The 25,968-nt window shown below is 41.3% G+C and overlaps 1 protein-coding gene across 3 annotated transcripts in view; it reads left to right on the forward strand.

The window, feature by feature from the left end:
- The window catches only part of CWH43 (cell wall biogenesis 43 C-terminal homolog), a 55,923-nt gene extending 37,093 nt beyond the window's left edge, over positions 1–18,830 (forward strand). For all 3 annotated transcript variants that reach the window (XM_057726035.1, XM_057726036.1, XM_057726037.1), the window contains 6 exons: positions 32–167; positions 1,695–1,844; positions 6,885–7,029; positions 11,217–11,278; positions 15,578–15,733; positions 18,560–18,830. In XM_057726035.1, the coding sequence (XP_057582018.1) occupies positions 32–167; positions 1,695–1,844; positions 6,885–7,029; positions 11,217–11,278; positions 15,578–15,733; positions 18,560–18,638 (728 nt within the window). In that variant the 3' untranslated portion in view covers positions 18,639–18,830. The remainder of the gene's footprint in view (positions 1–31; positions 168–1,694; positions 1,845–6,884; positions 7,030–11,216; positions 11,279–15,577; positions 15,734–18,559) is intronic.
- Positions 18,831–25,968: the final 7,138 nt, after the last annotated feature.

Consider the following 25,968-nt stretch of genomic DNA (forward strand, 5'->3'; position numbering starts at 1 on the left):
TTTTTTTTTTTTTTTTTTTTTTGCTGAACAGGTGCAGATTTCATAACAATTTTGGAGAGTGACGCTTCTAAGCCCTTTATTGGGAATAATGACCTGACCATGTGGTTAGGGGAGAAGCTGGGTTTCTATACTGACTTTGGTCCGAGCGCAAGGGATCACACTTGGGGGTGAGTGTACCTTCAGAATTAATTCCAAACATATTTTTGAAAAACTAGGCAGCACGGGCTTGGAGTGGAAGTTTGATATTGTTGTACTTTAGTCCTATGAATATGTCCCAGTGATGCTACTTGGGGGACAAGAAGGTGCTGAAGATATGCATATTTCATCCTTGTTTTAATGGTTTCCCTGTTGCTGGATACTTTCAGTTCTTCACTATTATAAACCACTTATAATAGCAGGAGCTGAGGTTACAGCACTAAACGTGTCTGTCCTGGATGCTGTGCATATGGAGCTTACATTATAGTGTGAAGAGACAGAAAATAATCATATACACACAGAAATAATTTGAGATAGTGGTCAGTGCTGTATAGAAAAGGAGAGTGGCTGGGTGGGTAGGGCAGTGGTAGATGCTGCTGTAGGTAGCGTGGTCAGGAAGGTCTCTCTGCCGACCCCATGATGAAGAGGACCCAGGACCAGCTGTGGGAGGAGCCGGTGTAAAGACGTGAAGCGGGGTCAGGCTTGGTGTGCCAGAGCCCAGGGATTGAGGGGGACCTAGTAAGAAACGAGGTTAAGGGTGGACATCTGATCTTACAGCACCCCATAAGGCATGCTTAGCACTGATTTAATTCAGTTTTGACAGGAAACCACTGGAGAATTTTAAACATGGGAGCAATCTGATCTGATGTACATTTTCGAAAGATCATTCCAGCCGTTCCTAGAAAAAACAGATTTTCGGGGGGCAAGCGTGGGAGCAGGGAAACAGGTGATGAGGTAGAGGCACTGGCACAGGTGAGAAATGCCATTTAATGGGACAAGAATAACCAGGTGAGCAGCGGGACTGTGCTCAGCTGAAGATGCCCCTGGGCAGTCACGTGACATCAGCGGGTGGTTGTGTGCAGCCTGGGAGGCCGAGTGGGACAGCACAAGCTGGGCATGTGCATTCAGGGGTCACCACTGTGGAGACGGTTCTGTCGGAGGAGACCCAGGAGGAGGCCAGATGGACAGCACGTGTAGCTGGGGAGGAGAAGCCGGGCTGAGGCCCGAGCTCCCATCGTCCTTTCCGTGTGTAGTTCTCTGACGTGGAGTGAGGTGGGACAGGTTTTCCTGTCTTTATTGGACCATTTGTCATTTCTAATTTTGTAAATTGCTGTTCCGTGTCTTGGCTGGCAAGATCGTACGTTCTCACATGCGTTGATTAATATTAGAATTGGTTATGCAGGTAAGTTGCCAGAGTAACAGTGCAAGTAAAATGGAGTTTGTGTATCCCTAATTCTGCCCTTTTTGTGTTTCCAGAGCACTTATTAAACAGAGTTGATAGTGTTGTGCTTGGTGACACAGTGAGACGTGCTAAATAGTCCAGATGCAATGAACAGTCCAGCAGACTCCCCTGAATCTCTCCACCACATTATTGCTCTGTGCCCCTCAGTGGGATGCTTGACCACTGCACATCCCTCTTGCACACATATTTTTAGTCCTGTTTGCATGATACGGTGGGACCAATAGTGACGCACATGTTTCTTTCCATTCGAATACAGGATTATGGTTTTGTCAAGATACCCAATTGTGAAATCAGAGCATCACCTTCTTCCGTCACCAGAGGGCGAGATTGCACCAGCCATCACTCTGACTGTGACCATTTCTGACAAACTGGTGGATTTTGTTGTGACCCACTTTGGGAATCACGAGTGGGTTTCTTTGGTCTTTATTGTGGTACACAAATGCCAAGAAATATTATTAACACATTATTTTGATTTCCATGCATTGACTGACCTTTCTTACTTTCTTCTTTTTTTTTCTCCTCCCAAGGTATTTTTCTCTGTGTTGCTGGTTTTGAAAATCAGGCATAGAGGGAGTTCCCCTATGGCTTAGTGATTAGGACTCTGGGCTTTCACTGCTGGGGCCCAGGTTCAACCCCTGGTCCGGGAACAGAGATTTTGCAAGTTGCATAGCACAGCCAAAAAAAAAAAAAAAAAAAAAAAAAAGGAAAAAGAAAAAGGAAAAAAAAAATCACACATAGAAACATTTGAGATGCAGGTAGTCCTGAAGGATAGTACAAGGCAGCAGTGATGGCCGTGTTAGCCAGCAGTTACTGAGCAGGTGCTGTGCTAGGTGCACTATTGTATTTAATCTTCATTTTGGATAATGTTAGTACTATTATAGCCCCATTTTATAGAAAAAGAAACTAGACTGAGAGGTTAGATGACTTGCCCAATCTGGGTCACACAACTAGGAATTAGGTAGACCCAACTCAGAGCCTGAAGGTGCTTGAAACCAAATGGTAAACCAGACTACAGAAAGGTGAAATTCCCTTTTCCTACACGATTACTCCAACTGGAAGTACTGTTTGGATTTGAAGGTACTAAATGACATTTCTTTTTCCCTCCTGTTTTCACAGTCAACTGACCAGCAGGCAGAGGAATCTGGCAGGGAGATCAAAATATCTCTTTTGATTCTGATAAATCTATTTGGACAACATGGTTTCAGTGCGTCCACACAGACCTGCTAATACATTCCCCCAAGAATACATGACACGGGCTCCCCCAGATCAGCAGACCTACCTGGCAGAGGCAGTTGCCCTGTCAAACTCTCCCCTTAGTGGAGAAGATAACACAAGGAAACACCGTGTCTGCAAACTGGCAGGTTCCAGGGAGAAAAGAGAGGAAGTGTTTGAGACAAGCATACCTGGTTCATTCTTCCAAACTTAATTAATTAGAAAAATCCTCCCAAGAACTAAAAGGTGAGAGGGAGAGTGACCAGAGACGGTCAGTTCCCCTCCAAGGAGACATGAGGAATGGGGAATGAATTTTATCCCTAAAGAATAACATTCACAACCAGTGACTTAGCACTGAATAAATCATGAATAAGGCCAGCAGTATGTTGCTGAAGCAAAGATCAAAGTATATACTTTACACGTCACCATACTAAGCATCCTCTAATAGTAACTGAAAACACAAATTCTAAGTGCTTAGTGCTATAAAATACAGCGTATGGGCCCTGTCCACAGTAAGGACACAAGAGGCCACAGAACTTTACAGTAACATGTAGAACATTAGCAAAACAAGAAACAAAATCAGGGTAGCAGACATATTTGTTTTGTTTAGGTGAAACTTACAGTACGACAAAACCCAACATTGTTTTACTGTAAGTTTCAAACAAAATGAATATGTCTGCTACCTGTATTTTCCTGTTACTTCCCTTTTTCTCACAGTATTACGTGCATCTGTGAAAGCATACTTGACTATTTTCTGAAGTAAGTCAGAGCATAAGGAATATAAACCAACCATTCAAATGTAATTAATGTGAACTATTTGCTCATCGGACTCTTGCTGGTCTTCTTAGAAATGAGAAGGGTGTTTTGGAGGACAAAAAGCTGTTTGAAGAAACGCCTTCTGTTTCTCCCAGCAATTTTCAGGTCGCAAGTATAGGCATTCAGAAGTCATTCCGCTGAGCTTAAATTGCACTTGAATTGGGTTTATCTTTTAAAAAATAGGCACTTTTGTGTTTAAAGGTTGCAAGGTCTCAACCTAAAAGACAGCTGAATATACTCCATCCTGTTTTTCCTTTGCTTTTTCTCCCTGCCCCCTTTACTCCCTCTGACCTCCTCTGAAATGTGAAGAATAGACGTGAGAGGGAAGCGAAGACTAAAAGACAGCCTTCTAATTGTTTGGAAAAGAGGAGGGAAGGATTACCTTTTCTAACTTTCTATTAACCATGCATTTAAAGCTCTGTAACTAGCAGCACACCCTTTGCTTGTTATCTTACTCACTTGATTTGATAATAATGACGAGGACAGCAGCAGGAATGATAACAGCTAACACCTATGGAGGAGATGTGACGCCAGGAGGGGAAGCAGTGTAGTTAATGGCTAAGAGCATGCAACTCCAGAACCTGGAATCAGACAGTCTGGTGTGAATCCTCAGTCAAGGTGTATCCTTTTTAAAATAATTAATTAATTAATTAATTGATTGGCTGTGTTGGGTCTTTGTTGCTGCACACGGGCTTTCTCTAGTTGTGGTGAGTGGGGGCTACTCTTCATTGTGGTGCAAGGACTCCTCATTTCAGTGGCTTCTCTTGTTGCGGAGCACGGGTTTCAGTAGTTGTGGCTCATGGACTCTAGAATGCAGGCTCAGTAATTGTGGCGCACGGGCTTAGGTGCTCTGTGGCATGTGGGATCTTCCTGGACCAGGGATCGAACCTGTGTCCCCTGCATTGGCAGGCAGATTCTTTTCTTTCTTTTTTTTTTTTTAAGCTCTTTATTGGAGTGTAATTGCTTAACACTGTTGTGCCAGTTTCTGCTGTACACCAAAGTCAGTCAGCTGTATTTATACATATGTCCCCATATCCCCTCCCTCCGGTGACTCCCTCCTACCCTCCCTGTCCTGGCCCTCTAAGACATCACCCCCTTCATCGAGTTGATCTCCCTTTGTTATACAGCAACTTCCCACTAGCTATCTGTTTAACAGTTGGTGGTGTATATATGTCAGTGCTACTCTCTCACTTCATCCCAGCTTCCCCTTCACCCCTCGCCCCCAACCCCGTGTCCTCTAGTCCACTCCCAGAGTCCCCTTTGATCTAGAACCAGGAGAGGGGCCACCAGACACAAGAAATGCAGCTATTGGGGAAGAAATACTCCAATTTCTCTCTCTTTCTACCCAAACCTCACTGGAAATTAGCAGACAAGGGAACCCAGGAGATGAAATCTGCAGGGATCAGCCTCTAGGGCATAGAGGAGGGCTGGGAATGGATCTAGGCAAAGATGTTTAGCAAATGGTCATCCTTTTCACTTTTCTATTTCTTCTTTCTTTCTTTCTTTCCTTCTTTCTTTTTCTTTCTTTCTTTCTTTCTTTCTTTCTTTCTTTCTTTCTTTCTTTCTTTTCTTCCTTTCTTCCTTTCTTTCTTTTTCTTTCTTTCTTTCTTTCTTTCTTTCTTTCTTTCTTTCTTTCTTTCTTTCTTTCTCTTTCTTTCTTTCTTTCTTTCTTTCTTTCTTTCTTTCTTTCTTTCTTTTTCTTTCTTTCTTTCTTTCCTTCCTTCCTTCCTTCCTTCCTTCCTTCCTTCCTTCCTTCCTTCCTTCCTTCCTTCCTTTCTTTCTCTCTCTCTCTCTCTTTCTTCTTTCTTCCTTTCTTTCTTTCTTTTTGGCTGCATTGGGGTCTTCATTGCTATGTGCTACCTTTCTCTAGCTGTGGCGAGTGGGGGCTACTCTTTGTTGCGGTGTGCAGGCTTCTCAGGGTGGTGGCTTCTCTTGTTGAGGAGCACGGGCTCTAGGTGCACGGGCTTCAGTAGTTGCAGCACATGGGCTTAGTTGCTCCACAGCATGTGGTATCATCCCGGAGCAGGGATGGAACCCATGTTCCCTGCATTGGCAGGCAGATTCTTAACCACTGTGCCACCAGGGAAGTCCCACTCTTCTATTTCTTGAGTCATCTTTTAATAGTGCTCAGTTGTCTATGCATAACAATGGATACGCTTAATCCTGTCTTCTGATCCTACCACAGTGAGGTTTCTCCAATCTTAGCTCTTGGTGAACTCCCTCTATCTTCCTTTGTCAGTGTTTTTTTTTTTAACAGTCATTTGTTAGCTGTCTCACTCTGTAAATGCCTGTATTGGTCTGCTGCCTATTTGCTCTTGGTTCCATTCCTGGTTCAGCTCCCTTCCAGCTACAGACTGCAGGAAACCATGTTTCCCAGAGTCTGTTGCCTTCTGGCTTCTGGGTAGGTTTAGCCAGTGGAACACACCAGTGCAAAGCTGGAGGGTTGGAGGAGAGGAGGAGACAGAGTATTTCTCATTCTCTTTCTCTTCTTTCTCTGTTGTCTCTGGCAGCAGCTAAGTCTCTTCTGTGGCTCCAACTCCTCCTTCAGTGGCCCTGGATCCTTCTGAGTAGCCTCGTCCACAGTACCATTTCCCACCAGTTAGGAATGCCTTGTGGACTCTGGGAAAATCACCTCCTCCTGTTGTCCCTCTAGCCCTAGAGGTGGCAGTGGTTTCTCACTGTTACTGAACCCCAGTTGCTTCATTGATTCCTGTTTGGCTTCCTATCACCTAGTAGCCAATTCCCTGTATTAAATTCACTTTGTTTGAAACACCTAGAGTGGTTTCACTTTTCCTTGCTGAATCATGCAAATATGAGGTCCCTATTTTTCCCCAGACAGACTGACTATAAACCCCTCAAAGGCTTGATGTACTTGCCTGATTGTCTCAGTTACACACTTATAGTGCTTAGCATGATAAAAGCAGCACACTTAGCTAGTGTTCGACCAGGAGAGTCAGGGAGGCTTTCAGAAACTGTTCAGTTGAAGGAGCTGAGTAGGTTAACAAACATGGTGTGTCCTGTGAATGTTAGGATTCTCCCTCTTATGGGTACTCCTTGCTTTTCTTTTAAACTACTAATCTTTAGCTGTAATACTGATGACCAGGTCTTAGATTATTCATATAATTTCTTCTGATGAAAAGCTGAGCAAATGCTGTTTTTAGATACTTAGATCCACTTGACTCCAAATGATTTGTGGGGAGAGGCCGTATTGTTCTTTGTCAGAAGTTTGTCAGCCTGCTCAGGTGAAGCACTCCAGCTGTCTTGCTCATTTGCATAACATTAAGTCATTGTGTCCTAGCAGGAATTATTCTGGGTTTGAGCAGTGTTTGAAGATATTCTTTGGGAACTTAGGTACCTAATATTTTTTAAAAATTGTTTTGCAAATATAATAAAGAGGTATATTTTTGCATTTTTTCAGAGATGACCTCGATAGGAAACTTCAAGCTATTGCTGTTTCAAAACTACTGAAAAATAGCTCTGAGCAAGTGATATTTCTGGGATATATCACTTCACCACCTGGCTCCAGAGATTACCTGCAGCTCATTGAACATGGCAATGTGAAGGTAACACACTCTTAATAGGATTTCTGGTTTCTTAAGTAAAGTGTTTCTTCATGTTTTAAAAAACCCAACCCATTTTAATATGTATCCTGATTATCTACTGCTGCATGGAAAACTACCAAAAAACATACTGGCTTTAAGTAGCAGTCATCTCTTTGTTCAGGAATCTGCAATTTGGACAGGACTCAGTGGGGATAGCTCATCTCTGCTCCACATAGCTAGGCGGCTCAGCTGGGGACTGGAGGAGCCACTTTGCTGATGATTCATAAGTGGCAAGTTGGTGGGGCGGTTGACTAGGAGCTCACCTGGGGCTTTGGGCTCAGAGTCCTGCTTCCTCTCTGTGGGCTTCTTGGGCTTCTTTCCTACATGATCGCTGGGTTCTAAGAGTGACTGTCCCAAGAGAACCAGGAAGAAGCTGTATTGCCTTGTATGACCTAGCCTTGTAAGTCATGTAATGTGATTTCTGCTGTCATCACAAGCCTGCTCACATTCAAGTGCAAGAAACATAATCCCCATTTCTTGATGAAATGAGTATCAAAGTCACATTATAAGAATACCATATGGAAAGTGGATTATTGTAGCCATGTTTAGAAACTGCCACATTGTGCAAGTTAATCATGATAAGAGTAAAAGATAAAATAAAATGCCATACAGAGAGACTGGCTGAGCAGGGCCTCACTAAATGACACTGAAGCAACTTCCCTGGTGGCACAGTGGTTAAGAATCCACCTACCAATGCAGGGGACATGGGTTCGAGCCCTGGTCCAGGAAGATCCCATATGCTGCGGAGCAACTAAGCCTGTGAGCCACAACTACTGAGCCTGCACTCTAGAGCCCACAAGTCACAACTTCTGAGCCTGTGTGCCACAACTACTGAAGCCCACATGCCTAGAGCCCATGCTCCGCAATAAGAGAAGCCACCGCAATGAAAACCCCATGCACTGCAACAAAGAGTAGCCCCCACTTGCCACAACTAGAGAAAGACTGTGTGCAGCAAGGAAGACCCAATGCAGCCAAAAATAAAATAAAATAAACAAACGACACTGAATTTGTCCCTGTTTCAGGACAAAATTTGTCAGTGTATCCAGATATAATTACACTCTGGGAAACTGACAGATAAATCAAATCCTTGAGACATATACACTAGAATGTTAAATGCATTAGTTTATAATGAAAAATATAAATTGTTATATTTAGTTAAGCCCTATGTAGATTTCTTGGTCCTTTACATGTCTTTTTCTACTTCATTGTCTTGAGATAATACCTGCAAACAAAAAAGCTTATCCATCTTATCAAATGCTTGGAAAGACAGGTGAGAGAGTGTGGCATGATAAGGGTTTTCTGTATGTGACAGAAAACACAAAATGACAGTGGCTTAAATGAGAGAAATATATTTCTTTACGTAAAAGTCTGGTCAGGTGATTCACCACTTGTGAGGCAATTTGTGGCAGGGGGAATGTGCTCCTTCTATCTTGTGCCTCCACATTACAAGGCCGCCACTCACAAGTTTACCTCATGGTCCAGGATGGCAGCATCCTTGTTCTAGTTAGCAAGATAGAGGACAGGATAAAGAAGGGGCCAAGAGCATATGCAAGTTATCTCTAAGGCAAATTCCAGGAAACTGACCTCGTGTACTTACATTTCATTGACTGGAATTTAGTCATTGGCCATACCTCACTGTGCAGGAAGTTGAATGATGCAATATTTAAACTTGATACCCTCATACCTAGCTAAAAATCCTACACCTTAGGAGAGGGGCAAGGCAGATATTAGGGAGATGAGTTAATCTCTACCCTAGTGGATAAGGCAGAAGTGGAGTCAAGATGGACTCCTAATTTTGCCTTTGGTCAGAGGGTTTATGGTGGTGACACTTATTATTATAGAGAATACATAAGGAAGGAGAGTTTTGCAAGGAAGATGAGTTCAGCTTTAGGCCGAGTTGAGGCATCTGTGGGATATTAGTGGAGATGTCCATTAGGCAGCTGGATATATGCATCTGGACCTGAGAAGGGCAGTCAGGACTAGAGATATAGATTAAGGAGCTGCCACCATCTAGGTGATCATTAAAACCACGGAAGGGGATGATATTTCTTGTGGGGATAGAGAATTGCAAGAGGAAGACCAAAGAAAACCCCTGATTGAGTCACATTTAGTGTGGCTGTCATGGGGGTGATGGGTGAGGCAAGAGGATGGAGATTATCTCAGGAAAGAGATTAAGGAGAGGTCAGAAGAGTAAGAGGAAAACCTGGCGAGTGTGGCATCATGGGGCTGCGTTAGTTATTTATCACTGCGTATCACTGTGTAAGCTACAAACCTTAGTGGCTTAAAAAGAACAATGGTCTAATATCCTCATGACTCTGTAGGGCTACTGAGTGGCTTTCTGTTCGTGCCTGGGTTCACCTGCATAGTCAGCTAGTGGCTGTGGCTGGGGGAGTCTGACGTGTCCATCCCCACTTACTTGTCTGGGGCCTTGGTGCTGGTTGTTGGCTGGGCCTCTCTCTCCATGTGGTCTCTCATCATTCACTCGCCTACCTGGTGCCACATTTACCAACTTTGTGACCTTGGGGCAAGTTATTTAACCTTTCTGGGCCTCAATACCCACATCTATAAAGTGGGGATAGTAATACCTATTGTATCATAGGGTTGTTTTGAGAATGAAAGATAATGTCTGAAAAGCCCTCAGCCTTGTATGTAGGGGGCACTCTGTAAGTGGTAGCTACATATTTGTATTATGTATGGCTGTATGTATAAAATCAAATTAGATAAATGTATAAGTATATGGTCTATAAAGTACAGAAGAATATTAGACAAGATGATATTTGGCAAGTTTAAGAAAAAATTGATTGTATCCTAATACGAGGGAGAAGGTGTGTGTATGTGTGTGTGTGGAAGAGGAACTTTATTTGATTTTTATTTAGTACTCTGCTGGGTACCACTGTCGTGGTCAGAAGCTGTGGCAAGATTGGCAGTGGATTCGTATGTAACTTCTACTAGGAACTTTATTAATGCAGAGAGGAGTTTTAATCATAAATGCTTGAGTGAGCAGATATTTCTCTTTAAGAAATGAGTATTTAAATTCTGCAGTCGTAAAATTTGAGAGCAAACCTAATAAAATAAAAAGAGAGTAAAACATATTTATAGTTTATTATTCCCACTATGTAAAGCCGGATGACTGAACTTTTCTCTCTTCCCAAGGCAAACCAAGAACAGTATTTTTGAATTTTATTTGCTATTTTTCATCATTAAAAAATTTAATTTAAAAGTGTATTACAATTTTTCCATGTGTACAAAAGTCATATTTGATATGTGTGTGATATGTAAGTAATAGTGAAGATTAATTAACAAGCATTCATGTGTCCACCATCAAACTTAAGGAAAAAATTTAAGAAATACATAATAATTTGTGGTGTGTTCTCTGTGATTTAAAAGTATTTTTAAAATTAAATTTTAACAATAAAATTTAGTTAAAATAGTTAAAAGTCAGGTATTTTTTTAAAAGAAGAAAACGAAGATTTCTTTAGTATAAAAGCTCCATATTTAGAGTTTTGCCAATACATTATAGAAAAAAATGTTTATGGTTCTGATTTCCTGATGAAAAATAACTCTGGTCTCAAGCTTTCAGAATTAAAAAGACTCATGATTACTTCTGAAACCTGTGATTCCAGTGACTCAATTTAACAAACAGATTGAGATCCTGCCAAATGCCAGGCTTCATGCTAGGACCAGGGAGCCTAGGTGATTAAGAGTCTCTCTGCTCAGGAAGGGGAGAGTAGAGACATCTAAACAATGAGCGGTACAGAGTGGTGTAGCTGGTGCACATGACGGACTGCACAGGGTGACCTGTGAGTATGCAGTCAGTTCTGCTTGGGATGAGAGACTTGGAAAGCTGTGGGGAGCAGTACCGTGCTGTGATTGCTGATTTACCTGCCTGACTCCCACTCTAGACCTCCTTCATGTCTCACTCCCAGCATCTCATACAGGGGCTAGATGGGCACATGGAAGGTACTCCAAAAACATCTGTAGAATGAAAAAATAATTTGGACCTTAAAAAATCTGCAGGAGTCAGGCAGAGAAAATAGCATGCACAAAAGAAAGGCATATTTATTACTGTAGCTCACACATTTTGTTTCATAAAAACAGAATAGAACACTGTTCTTAATGCTTTAAACATTCTCTTTTCTCTTCATAAGGATATTGACAGCACAGATCAAGACAGATGGTGTGAATACATTATGTATCGTGGGCTGATCAGGTGAGCATAGGTGTTTGTTGTTTTTCTTCTTTCTTTTTTCTTTTTTTTAAATTGTTGTTTTTCTACTATTACTGTGATCTTTTGGGTCTATCCTGGAAGGAAAAACATCCTGGAAGCAATTAATTAATGCTGTTACTTTTCATAAATATTGATTTGGCTAGTTACCCAGTTTAACATTTTTTTCAGGGTATAGCCTAATCATTTAAGAAGGAATAAGTGGTTAAGCAAATTAGGTTTAATTATACAAAGAGGATACTGTGTGCGTTATTAAGCATGATAATTATGTAGCTGTCAACACGTTAGGAATGTCACCTTTAGGAATGGCACCATTTTTGACTGTATGACATGGTGGAAACAGCGCAGACCCTGGACTTGAACTCCAGCTTCTAATCATGTAATCTTGGGTAAGGTAACTACCTTGTTGGAGCCACTACTATATTGTGGTGAGCTCTCTAGGTAGATTATATTTTTAAAAATTATCACTCCATATCAAAAAGTGAATATTATCCATATATATATATATATTCCAAAATACTATAGCTGAAAGATCTCAAAATTCAAACGTGTAACTGTGTAAATCTGTCTTGAAGGCAGTGTTTCTTTAAACAAAGCAAAAGCAGTTTAATATCAAAAAGGGACTAATCAGTCATTCATTTATTCAACAAGTATTTATTAAATCCCTATTACATGACTGGCAATGTTCTAGGCATTGGGGATATAATAGGAACAAAATAAAATCTTGACTCATAGAGCGTATACTCCAGTGACCTGAGGCCTTGAACTACCCTCCGTGGGGCAGTGCTGGGAACTGTGGGACAGTGTGGGCTTTTAGGACGGACCTCTCTGGGCCTTATGTCCTCCTCCATACAGAGCAGTTCATCACCCAGAGGCATCGTGGCATTGCCTGCCTTAAGAGGGGAGCTGGTGTGGAACTGATCACCCCTTAGGTAACCTTCTGTTCTAAGATCTATGGTCTACATTGATGAAAGAAATTGTTGCTGCTGGGGATGATACAGAATCACAGGGTCCACTTTTCTCCCTTTGGGGATATGGCTTGTTCATTTATGAGTCACAGTCCAGAGAAAGCAAACCATTAGGTTCTACTGTTCTTTACCCCATTTGCCATTCATTAAGTGGTGATGGAGCATCATGTGTGTTCAGCCACCAGGGGTATAGCAGTGAACAGTCAGGGAAGCATCCCTCAACTGGCTGAGGGAAGACAGACAATGATTGGAATGATGGCGTCGGTAATTCCATTGTGTCTTATTATAGGAGGTGATGACTATGGTGAGGAAAAGGTGAGCAGGGTAAGGAACATCCAGAATGTGGAGGTGGGGTGCAGTTGTAAATAGGGGCTTCGGTTAGGTCTTAATGAGAAGTTGACATTAGAGCTAAGGTTTGAAGGAGTGGCCTGTGTGGCTGTCTAAAAAAGACTCTTCCTGGTAGAGGGACCAGCTAATGCAAAAGCCCAAAGGCAGGAAGGCTGATATGTCTGAAGAAAAGTGATGTTTGGGGGGCAGGAGTGTGTGTATGGAGATGGGGGGTAAGGGAGGTGAGTGGGGAGTGTATGGGCAGTGGGAGAAGGAAGCAGGTCTTGTAAGGTTCTGTGGATTCTTATGAAGGACTTCGAATATTACTTAGTAAATTGGTTCCTGGATAATTTCATTGGTTCATATGCTTACTGAGATGGCCAGGGAGGCCCCGGAGATGCTAAGATTGTTCTGGTTACACTAATAATTCAGAAACTCTAAAGCCCCAGCACATTCCCAAATGGCTGCAGAACAGACAGCTTGACTATTATTTTGGTGTTTCCAAGACATTAAGGTGGGACGGAGCATGCTAGTTTCGTAAAGTATTTGATATCTCAGATTGAAAACACTGCTTCTGTTTAAATTCATATTAAAGTGATTGCTTTAATGGGGTTATTAGAACTTCTGGAACACAGTTTATGGTATGGACTAAAATAGGTATAAATTCAAGGTGTAAAAATTGTTAGTTGCCAAGGAACAGGGGTATTTATAGTACTAGTGCCCATACCAGCTCATCACTGGGCTCTGTACATTTGTGGCCCAAGACCTTCTTTGTCTCTCCTTAGGAGAGTGGGATGGCAAATACATGTGTATATTTAGATACATTTGGATATATACATACACACATACATATAGTGACTGTGACCGTCAGAGATGGTATATTAGTCTGCTCAGGCTGCCGTAACAAAATACCATAGCCTGGGTGGCTTTAACAACAGAAACTGATTTTCTCGTAGTTCTGGAGACAGAGGGAAAGAGCATGCACGCTCCGTGGTATCTCTTCTTATAAGGACACTGATCTTATTGGCTCATAGGGTGGGTCATAAGGCCCCATTCTTATGACCTCATTTAACGTAATTACCTGCTTAGAGGCCTTACCTCCAAATACGGCTACACTGGGGCAGGGTAGGGCTACAACATATGAATTTGGGGGGAGGCGACACAGATATTTAGTCTGTAACAGATGGGAAGGTAGTTTTGAAAATACCCAAATTAATGAAGTTAGGGACTACTGTTACTCAGTTTCTGTCCGCAAAACCAGTTCTATAAACTTTGCCTTGATCATCTAATTCAATGCCCTGCTCTCAGTAGGCACTTAATAAATTCATACTGGACAAGAATGAGAGAGTCCCTGTTTTAGTAGATCTGGATTGTCAGGTTCCTTATCGTCAAGGACTTTTTGAAGGCAGTGTCTATGAAATGAGTTAGAACTTTGATCTTGGAGATTTGGGAAATAACCTAGATTTACTAGAGTCAGTGACATAGAATTATAGGGAACTGCACAGATTTGGGAGCTGTGCTTAGACAAATGCATTAACCTGTCAGGCAGCTCAGACCCACATCTGATGCCATCGTAGCTCTTCCCTTACCTGCTGTGGTGGGCAGATTTGCTGCCTCCACTTGTTCCAGCTCTGGGTTTCTGTCTCTATTTTGTACGGAGTTACAGGTTTTAAGTGTTCCTCCTACTGCCACTGTGGCCCAAACCCCGATTGTCTTTTACCTAAATTACTGCAGCAGCCTCCTAACTGGTCTCTCTGCTTTGACCCTTTCCCTGGAGTCTGCTCTCTACACAGTAGCCACTGCATCTCTGCACAAAACTCCTTGGATTCCCATCTCATTCTCAGAAGGAAATCTGAAGTCTATCAGGAAGGCTTTGCGTGATCTGCTGCCCCTACCCCCGTGCAAACTCAGGTTCCCGCTCTGCACTCCATTCCAGTCATTGTGGAGTTGGTTCTCAGAAAAGCCAGGCACATTCTACCCCAGGACCTTTGCATTTGCTGTTCCCATTCCCTAGAACACCTTTCCTCCAATACCTGTATGGTTTGCTCCCTCACTTCAACTTTTTGCTCAAATGTCACTCTGTCAGAGAGGAGTGCTCTGACCATCCACTATAAAATAACAGCCACTGCCACCTAGCATGCCCTGTCCTCTGTACTCTGCTTGTTCCCCCATAGTACTTGGGTACTGATCACCATACATATATACATATTTAATTTGTCCTTCCCAACTAGGATGAAAGCTCTATGAGGGCAAGAGCTTCGTTTTGTTCACTGTTTATCCCCAGTATCTAGAACAATGCCTGCATGGGGTAGGGACTTGCTTTGTATTTGTTCTTCAAATAAGTGAATGAGTGAAGCTGACATTTTTTAAAGATGCAAAGTATAAATAAAATAAAATGAATTCTTGGCTGCTCTTGGTTCCCCCATTTTTCCATCTGAGCGTCTCAATAACTATCCAAATAGATAACATCTACAAAATGCTTTGAATTTCCTGGAGAACTGAAAGCTGTAAGCAAAAACAAGATGTACAATTTTTTCAGACATTAAAAATGTGCGATTTTTCAGACATTAAAAATTTTTTAGGTGTTTAACTGTGAATGAGAACATGCATGTGGTATTTGGATTTTTTAAGGTAAGAAAGAATTTAGGCCTATGCTCCTGTCATTCTGAAAAATTCCTGCTATTGATGCAAAACAATTGTGTGAGAGGCAATCTGTACGGACAGAATATTCACTAGTGTAAAAAAAGTACAGTAAGGTTGCCCAGTATGTTTAGTTAATTAAACCTATGTGCATGTTCCTTATTTATATCATAAAAGTGATATTTTGATAAATATTTAGAGTCATAAATCAAGTTAATTCTAGTGATATGCACAGTAAAGTTAGAAATGGGAAATTGGCTTAAAAATGAAGGTGTTATCTATAATACTAGATCTCATCAGATTTCTGTATGATAATAAAATCTTTACAAACCATTTGTTTCTACTACAGATTGGGTTATGCAAGAATCTCCCATGCTGAACTGAGTGACTCTGAAATTCAGATGGCCAAATTTAGGATCCCTGATGATCCCATTAATTACAGAGACAACCAGAAAGTGGTCACAGACCACAGGGAAGTTCCTGAGAAAATTCACTTCAGTCCCAGGTGAGTGAGTTCCTTTATGTTGTGAACTACAGCTGTGAGGTCGTGCATCCCCTCTAGGGACCTAAATACTACGTCACAATGAGCTACAAATTAGATTTGGTTCTAGAGGTTTATGTATGTAAGGGAGCTCCTGGTAAAGATTATAACATCCTACTTCAGTTGAAGTTATGGTCCCTGCTTTCTGGCATAGAGAAACGTGTAGAAGTCCCAACCTCAGGCAAAAAAAGATCACGTGGCATCATTACCATCACCGTCACCATCATAACAGGTGATATTAAAGTGTATTTGTGCCCTAGACCCTGTTTCAGATGTGTCGTGTGTTATCTCGATTAATCCATGCTGGATCGATCCTCTTGTTATCTCCATTTTGGAGGTAAGGAAGCTTAGGCTGAGGAACATGACATAACTTCATCAGGGTTACGTGGCTAGTCAGTGACAGAGCCAACAAGTGGGAAAGAAGCCTGTTGGCATCATCGGGTTGTTGTGATTCTCAGTGCTGGCTGCACTTAGACTCACCTGGAGAGCTTTTAAAAACGCCCTCTGCCTGGTTCTCACCCCAGACCAATTCTTCAGCACCTCTTGGTGATACCTGGGCTTTGGGTTAAAAAATAATCTTTCCAGGTTATTCTAATGTGCAGTAAGAATTGAGACTATGGAGAGTGAATTATTTATTTCCATTACAGATACCCTACCCTGCAAAATATGTTCGGCGTTGTTTAGTTTTAAACAGAGGTTACCTGACAGATCTATTTGCAGCAAACCATGTGATCTGAGGCAGTCGCTCTTTTTCCCTCCCATGACTGGATAACGAGAGGAAATGTCTGCCTTAAACCAGACCCAGAACATGTCATGTACATTGTTAGTATTATATGACATTTCTACTACTTTTACCAGCTAATAGCTATAGAAACTTCTCAGACCTCATTTTGTTGGGGGGAAGGGAATGACATTTATCCATTCTCTTTTTCTTCCTCCTTGCAAGAAAAGACTGTATCAAAGTGTAGGCAGGGAAGGGAAGGAGAGCTATAGCCAAGTCTTGATTTGCTTCCATCACTGTTTTGATCTCGCCCTCTGTAACTGCAATGTGCTGGTAAAGAGCATGGGCTCTGGGGTCAAGCTGCCCAGTTCAGACCCTCACTCTTGTCAGGGAACAGCTGGGCAACTGTGGGCAAGTCACTTAACCTTTCTGAGCTTCATCTCTCATCTGCGAAATGGGAAACATAGTGGCGCCTGACTCTTAAGTTTCTTTGAGGTTTGAATGACACAAAAAGTTTTTAAAATAGTGCATGGTAAATGCTGCAGAGCCAGTAGCTGCGACAGTAGCAACAGTATTTGCCGCAGTAACAGTAGGAGTAAAATAGAAAGCTTCCCTCCTTTTGTTGACTGAGGTGACTTCTTAAATGGAAGCTCAAAGGTCTGGGAAGAAAAAAAAATTTCTGCTTCCTTATTCTCATCCAAATAAAATATTTTTGGCTAATTGCAGCTGCAGATTGATCCAAACCAACTGTGACAGGTGCTCGATCTGTTTTCTCGCTCAGTTTAATTATGAAAATAACAGAAGCATAAGTAGAAGGCCTGCTTTAAAATTCCTTATTACAAAATATATACATATGAAAATTTACAAAATAGAGATAATCAAAGAATCACAAAAAAATCCCATTTCTTAATTCAACGAATAGCCACTAAGCACCATGATGCCAGTACCCTGCTAGGCCTTATGCTGGAAACTGAGGACAGAGTGGTGAATAAGACCAAATCTTTGTCCTAGGGAGCTTATATTCTAGTGGGGAGAAAGCAATTCAAAGATAATCACTGTTAAAATTTGTGGATACATCTTTGCTTTTTTAACTGCATACATACCTATATGTCACACAATCCTCTTGACTTTGCAAATGTATGAAACATATATATGTGTATGTGTGTTCATTCTATTTGTTAATCTGATTTTTTTTTTGCATCCAAATAGTATATAATGAACTTCCTTCCATAGTAAGGTACTTTTCTAAAAATATTTGAAAAATATTTTTAATGACTGCATAATATTCCATTGTATGGATATGCCAGACTTAGTTAACCAGTTGTTTTATTGCACATTTAGCCTTTCATTATTACCAAAAGTCTTCCAGGGACTCTCTATAGCTTTGGGTATATCCTTGATTACTTCCTTAGGACCCAGTTCTAGTCGTGGAATAGTACAGTCAAAGGTTATGCAAAATTTTAATATCCCCTATTGTTTTGTGATGACAAAGTAAATAGATCGCCTATCTCCTGCATGATTGAGGTTATCTGGATATTGCAATTGCTGATGAGGAAAAGGAAGTCATAGCTTCCAGAGCCTTTTGGATTTCATCATACCAACCAGAGCTATGTAATTACCTAATTATTCACTGGTAAAGGAAATCATTAACCTGTAGCACCTGAGCGCTGTAGAAGCCTTAGAAATTGCAGTTGGACCAAAACAGATTTTATAGATGTGTAGATGTAACATGAATAACATCCCTTCACCTATAAAATGGATGTTATTCCAACTGAGAAAGGGAGAAAATCCAGACTTATTTTTCACAAATGTTATCAGCCAATAATTCTTAGACAGTTGTGCTTTTGGACGATCCATAAACATGGAACGAGGGCCTTGAAGGTTAACATTTAGTCGGCCTTTTCCATAGCCCTTTTTATTTTTCTTCATTTGCTGTTTTATGAATTAATCACATTTCTCCTGGTTTGATGATAGATAAGTAAAACCACACAAGATTATGGTTTAAATTTTGCATAAGAACATATCTTTCTGAATTGTTTTTACATATCGATTACTTTTTTGTGTTTTAGATTTGGATCCTACAAAGAAGGACATAATTTTGAGAACAATCATCATTTTCATATGAGTACTCCCAAATACTTTTTATGAACTACTTAAAACAAGAATTCATTGACCACACAATCCTAAGGAAAATAAAAATATAAGATAAAAAGAAGAGATGAACGAAAGTGGGAAATCATACACAAAAAAACCCTCAATTTTGAAAAAATATGGTATCTACGCAGTGGGAAATTCTATCAATTTATAACATATATTGCTAAATACAAGCATTTCTCCAAATTGTTTTTCTTAAATATTTGATAAAAAATAGAATGTGGGGTAACCTAAGAAAGTTTTACTATGAGAGAGAAAATAACAAAAATGTCTTACCTTTTTAATGCTTGAAAATAGGAAATGGATTTTCTGACAAGCTGGAAGGATTACCTACAGACATCAAGCAGCCTTACTTGCCTCTTGGAACAAAGCAGGGGAAAATTGTTTAAAGATTAAGTCTAATTGTGAGAAAAATAATGTGTACATATAACTGTCACTGACTCAGCAGCTGTGGCACGCCCATCGCCATCCTTCCCTGAGCTATGAGAGCATCGTGTCTCTTCTCCGGGTGTACATCACTCCCTGGCTGCACAGGACACGCTCTTTTGATGGGTCCAGTCAGTCAGGTCACCAGCTGTCAGGCAACACACCTCTGCACACAGAGGGGTCCGACAGAGAGGATTTTCTCCCCTAGAACCAAGCAGGTAGGTGATGGGGAGAATTCAGCCCTACGGTATCACCTCTGTGAGGAACAGTGGTTTGAATATTGTTCAGAGGGACAGACATTACATCTCAGAACCGGAAAGGGCCCTGAATGTTGTTTGATCTTTTGAGGCAGAGATAAAAATTATAAGAGAATTTCCAAAAGTTTTATGTCACAATTTAAGGAAGTTCCCTGGATCTAGTGAATAAAAACGTACCGAGCACATCACCATATGGAAGACACGATGTCATACTGTGGTGGTTTTAAATACGTACTCAAATGATTTGGCAGTTCCTTCAAAAGGTGGGGCCTAATTGGCCTCTTTTTGGGTGTGGGCTAGACTTAGTGACTCACTTCTGATGAAGAGAATAAAGTGAAAGAGAGGGCATGTGACTTCTAAGCTTGGGTTATAAAAGATTGTGGCTTCTTCTGCCAAGTCTCATCCTCTTGGATCTGAGAGAAGCCAGGTGCCGTGTCATGAACAGCCCTGTGGAAAGGTGGGGAGGAACCGAGGCCTCTTGCCAACAGCCACGGTAGAGAGCCACCTTAGATGTGGACCCTCCAGCCTCACCCAAGTTCAAATTGTACTTCAGTCCCAGCTCACATCTTGACTGCAACTCATGAGAGACTCAAGTTCAACCACCTGACTTAGCTGCTTCTAAATCCTTAACGGAGAATCTCTGTTGTTTTAAGCCATGTATGTTCAGATCTTTCTCAACTTATGATGGGGTTATGTCCCGAAAAACCCACGTAAATTGAAAATATCTTAAGTTGAAAATGTGCTTAGTACATCTAACCTACCAAACATCATAGCTTAGCCTCGCCTTCCTTAAGGTGCTCAGAACACTTGCATTAGTTACAGTTGTGCCAAATCATCTAACGCAAAGCCTATTTTATAATAAGTGCTGAAAATCTCAAGTACTTTAGTGCTGAAAATCTCAAGTACTTTAGTGTACCGAAAATGAAAAACAGAGTGGTCGTCTGGGCACAGAGCGGTTGTCCGTGTGGGTTACCCTGTGATCGTGTGGCTGATTGGGAGCTGCAGCTCACTGCCCTGCCCAGCATCACGAGAGAGTATTTGTACTGCATATCCCTAGCCTGGGCAAAGATCAAAATCCGAAATTTCAAGTGCGGTTTCTACTGAAGGCACATTCATTTCGCATCATCGTAAAGTCAAAAAATTGTAGGTGGAGCCACGGTACGTTGGGGACCATCTGTATTTGCTCTGCATCAGTAGATAACTAACACAGCCCTTGAAACTATTCACATTTGGGGAACTCTGAGAACCTGGCAATAACAAACATATTTACTTAGCATCTATTATATCCATAGCATGGCGCTGGGCACGTTGTGATGATAGGAGGTATCACTTAAGTGAAAAAGACATTTCTCTGGATTCTAATCACCAAGTTTGGGAGACAGAAGATATAGAGACATCTTGAATGGTTGCTGACTATTGACCTTGTATTGAGCCAAGTGCTTTACCAACATTATCTCCTAACAACAATATCGCAAAGTCATGTAAACCAGGTGACAACTGGGGTCTCTTTACCTTTCAGCTCTGGGTAAGATGGCCAGAACCCCCATTCCACTCCCTCCTGAAGACTGTGTCCTCCCCCAAACTTCTGTCAGCTGTGGGAAGTTAAGGGACAAGGTTCACATTTTTATGGTCACCTCACACGGATCTCCTTCCACTGTCATAGTTCAGTTCATAGATGGTCTTGCTCTTGCATTTCCAACACTTGGATTATGCTGCAGTACAAGGAGAGAATGCATTTAGTGCACCTAGCAGTGCCTGGCATGCAGCAGGTGCTCAGGATTTCCCAGAGTTCTGGGGAGGCAACTGCACAGAGGCAAAGGCTGCCTCTGTAACTATGCCAAGCAAACGGAGAACTCAGTTCTTCCCCTGACTTCCTCAAAATGAACAAAGTAAAGCAAAACACTCTCACCACGTGTTTTAGTGGTAGCATATTTTACTGAAGATTTGGAAAGACAGAGAAGGGTTTAAATTATAAAAATTCAAAACATCAAGCAGAATTAGATATTTCCTTGTTTTATAAATCTTTTGTCTCCTCCACATCTTGACATTTAGAAATCTCCCTCTCATAGTCTCTGGTTTCCCACAGCTGCCCCCAATTTCTGTTAATTTCTAATGCAAAGTGGATACTATCTCTTTTTCTCAGTCTCTCGCTTGGTCATCAAGTGCTCAGGACCTTACCTGCCATCTCAAATAGCTTATCCAAGGTGGAGATTTCAATACACCTCTCTCAGTAAATGACAGAGCAAGCAGAAAGTTTAAATAACACAATGAACTTAGCCTAATTGACATGTATAGAACAATGAGTGTCCCAAGTAACTTCAAATTACTCATTCAAGTGTACATGGGACGTTTACCAAAACTGACCATATGCTGGACCAAAAAGCAAGATTTAACAAATGTCAGTGATTGAATTAATACAGAGTATGTTCTCTGACAATGAAACTAAGCTTAAACAACAAAAAGATAATGAGAGAAATCCCTAAATATTGGAAATTGGATAATAAATTCAATAATCCATGAGTCAAAGAAGGGATCACCATAAAAATTAGAAAATATTTTGGACTAAATATTAATGAAAATATGACATCAAGAGAAACAGAACCAGGACTTCCTAGGTGGCACAGTGGTTAAGAATCTGCCTGCCAATGCAGGGGACATGGGTTTGAGCCCTGCTCCAGGAAGATTCCACATGCCGCAAAGCAACTAAGCCTGTGCGCCACAACTACTGAGCCTGCACTCTAGATCTCGTGAGCCACAACTATTGAGCCTGTGTGCTGCAACTACTGAAGCCCACGTGCCTAGAGCCCATGCTCCGAAACAAGAGAAGCCATGGCAATGAGGAGCCTGTGCACTGCAATGAAGAGTAGCCCCCACTCACAGCAACTAGAAGAAGCCCGTGTGCAGCAACGAAGACTCAACACAGCCAATAAATCAAATAAATAAATAAATAAATTTATATTAAAAAAAAAGAGAAACAAAACCAATAGGAGATATGTATCTATATATAGATATATATATACACACACCCATATATATGGATATATATATATCTATGTATCTATAGGCTGTATATATAGAACCAATATGAGATAGACATATATGTACATATATATCTCTCTATCCGTATATATCCACATATATGTATCCATCTCACATTGGTTCTGTTTCTCTCTAGAGACAGTATTGATATAATATCAAAACTGAAAAGAATGTTAAATGGAAAATTATAGGCCAATCTTGATCATGTACATAGATAAAAAATTCCTAAGCAAAATATTGGGAAATCAAATCCAGCATTGTATAGAAAGATAAGACATTTTATGACAAGTTAGATTTATTCCAGGAATTCAAGGTTAGTTTAACACTTGAAAATAAACCAATGTAATTCCACACCACAACAATGTATAAATGTAAAGATATATGCAGAAAAGCATTTGATAAAACTTAAATACCCATTCATTATTAAAAAAAAAACAAAACCTCTTAGCAAACTATAAATAGAAGAAAACTTTCTTAATCCAATGAGGTGTATGTACAAAATCTTACAGTGACCAGAACGACAGTGAATTATTGAATGCTTTCTTCCTGAGATGGAGCATGTGGCATGAATGCCTGCTATGATCTCTGTTTTGTTTTTTAATTAATTAATTAATTAATTTTATTGGTTGTGTTGGGTCTTTTTTGCTGTGCGCGGGCTTTCTTTAGTTGCGATGAGTGGGGGCTACTCTTTGTTGCGGTGTGCGGGCTCCTCATTGCCGTGGCTTCTCTTGTTGCGGAGCCTGAGCTCTAGGCTCATGGGCTTCAGTAGTTGCAGCACATGGGCTCAGTAGTTGTGGCTCACGGGCTCGAAAACGCAGGCTCAATAGTTGCGGCACACGGGCTTAGTTGCTCCGTGGCATGTGGGATCTTCCTGGAGCAGGGCTCGAACCCGTGTCCCCTGCATTGGCAGGCGGATTCTTAACCACTGTGCCACCTAGGAAGCCCAATGATCTCTATTTTGATACCTGAGGTCCTAGCCAGCACAATAAGGCTAGAAAGACAAAAGATAAGAATTTACAAAGAAAAAATAAAATTGTCATTATTTCAGGCAACATGATTATTTATATGAGAAAAACTCATCAGAATCTATAGGTAAACTTTTAGAATTACTGGAAGCATAAATCAAGTGGAAAACACCCACATTAGGAAGAACTGGAAAAAACTAGCATTGAAAAGAACTGCAAGGCTGCTTCAAATCATCTAAGTCCTTGTTCCTTAAAGTGTGGCCCATGGACCATCAGCACTGTATTTAGGCTGGCTTCTCCAGAGAAACAGAACCAATAGGATATGCATATAGGAAGAGATGTATTATATGAAATTGACCCGTGCAATTATGGAGGCTGAGAAGTCCTGCAATCTGCTGTCTGCAAGCTGGAGTCCCAGCAACATCGGTGGTGTAACTCAGTCCAAGTCCCAAGGCCTGAACCAGGGAAACCAATGGTGTAGATTCCAGACGGGGTCTGAAGGCCCGAGAACCAGGAGTGCTGAGGGCAGGAAAAGGTAAATGGCCCAGCTCAACCAATCAGACAGGGGAAAAGAGGGTGAATTCCTCCTTCCTCCACCTTTTGCTCTATTTAGGCCCTCAGTGGACTGGATGATGCCCACCCACACCGGCGGGGGGTGGGGGGACATCTACTTTACTGAGTCCATGGATTCACATGCTCATCTCATCCAGAAAACCCTCATAGGCATGCCCAGAAATGTTTAATCTGGGTACCCTGTGGCCAGTTGACACTCAAAATTAAGCATCACTAAATTCTACTAAATCAGAATCTGCCCTTTAACAAGATCCACAGGTAATATGTGTGCATATTAAAGTCTGAGAGGCCCTGATTTTAGTTGCCCCCAAATCTCAAGCCCTGAACTGAGATGAAGGTGGTTCTGGATGGCTTGTGCCCCTAGACACCTGGCAAAATAAGTAGATAACATAAAATACAATTAACAGTCCTCTTATGAGGAAGATAATAAATTTCAAATCATTTCTGTAAATAATTTTGTCATATACAATGTCCAGTCCACAAAGATGACAGAGCACGCAAGGAGATAAGACACTATAAACCACGATCAGCAGAAATAACAGACAAGGGAAACAGACTTACTGAGGCTTTAGGTATGGGATTTATCAGATATAGACTATAAAACACAAGGCTTACTGTGTCCAAGGGCCTAAAAGCCAAACTTGAACATTCCAGCAAGAAAATTATACTTCTGTAAAACTATACAAAGTGACACAGCAGATTTGAAAAGAAAAAAGAAAAATTCTAGAACTGTCAAAAATACTATAACTGATATTAAGAGTCCAGTGAACTGCTTTAACATCAGGATAGACAAATAGCTGAAGAACTGGAGGATAGGTCAGAAGACACTCAAGTCTGAAGGTAGAAGGCTCCCAGGAAATAGGGATAAGGGAAAAATTTAAATGCATCTGTTTAACATTTGCAAAGACACTATCCTTGTTCTCCATATAAATAAACACATATTTAATAATCCCTTTATACCTTCACACAGTTGTGTGCTTTGTGAGTCAAAGTATACACCTTTCACTAGCTTTAACAGAAAGTTCACAGAGCCCTGGAATTATGTAATCTCGTTTAACCTGATGGTGACTATTCCAATGCAAGTCCAAGAACTCGGAGCACCTCTAACCAGCCCAGCCTCACAGATACTTGCTGTTGCTGATCCTGTGGTAAAATAAAAGCCCCAATATTTTGGGGGGTGGGGGTGAGGGTGTGGCTGACCACAGTTTCTCTGATCACTGGGCCCTCCTGAGAAGATGCAACGTTGGAGTAGGAGGCTGATGCCTGCCATAAATTGGGGGGAGGGAAGGTTGCTATCCTGGGACTCAAGGAGATTGCTTTGGAGACGTTGATACTGTGGCTGCATTGAAATGACTGGCAAACTGGTATAATCTGTCAATCCAGCAAAATACAATATGTTCTTAGCTCTCCTTACTTTTGAGGTTTCTGAGGAAATCTATAGACGGAATTCCTCTTCACATCCAGCTTACTTTGTAGAGAAGTAAGGTATACAGATTCCTTATGTGTGCATTGCTTCCTAGCAGAGTAAAACACTATATAAACATTTCTGTCTTATTTTAATTTTTTTTTTTGCAATAACAAACTCTCAAAGAGTATCTCTGTAAACATTTTCTAACATTTCTGGCAGTTTTTCACTTAGATTTTTTTTCTCCTTTTAAAAACTGAGCTAGGACTTCCCTTGGTGGCGCAGTGGTTAAGAATCCTCCTAACAATGCAGGGGACTTGGGTTCGAACCCTGGTCCGGGAAGATCCCACACACTGAGGAGCAACTAAGCCCATGCACCACAACTACTGAGCCTGTGCTCTAGAGCCCGAGAGCCACAACTATTGAAGCCTGTGTGCTCTAGGGTCCACGTGCCAGAACTACTGAGCCCGAGTGCTGCAATTACTGAAGCCCGAGGGCCTAGAGCCTGTGCTCCACAACAAGAGAAGCCACCACACTGAGAAGCCTGTGTACCACAACAAAGAGTAGCCCCTGCTTGCCAAAACTAGAGATAGCCTGCGCATAGCAACAAAGACCCAACACAGCCAAAAAAAAGAAAAATAGAAAAAAGGAAAAAAAAA

Source organism: Hippopotamus amphibius, chromosome 3 (genome assembly GCF_030028045.1).
Source record: "Hippopotamus amphibius kiboko isolate mHipAmp2 chromosome 3, mHipAmp2.hap2, whole genome shotgun sequence".
In the NCBI taxonomy this organism is placed as follows: domain Eukaryota; kingdom Metazoa; phylum Chordata; class Mammalia; order Artiodactyla; family Hippopotamidae; genus Hippopotamus; species Hippopotamus amphibius.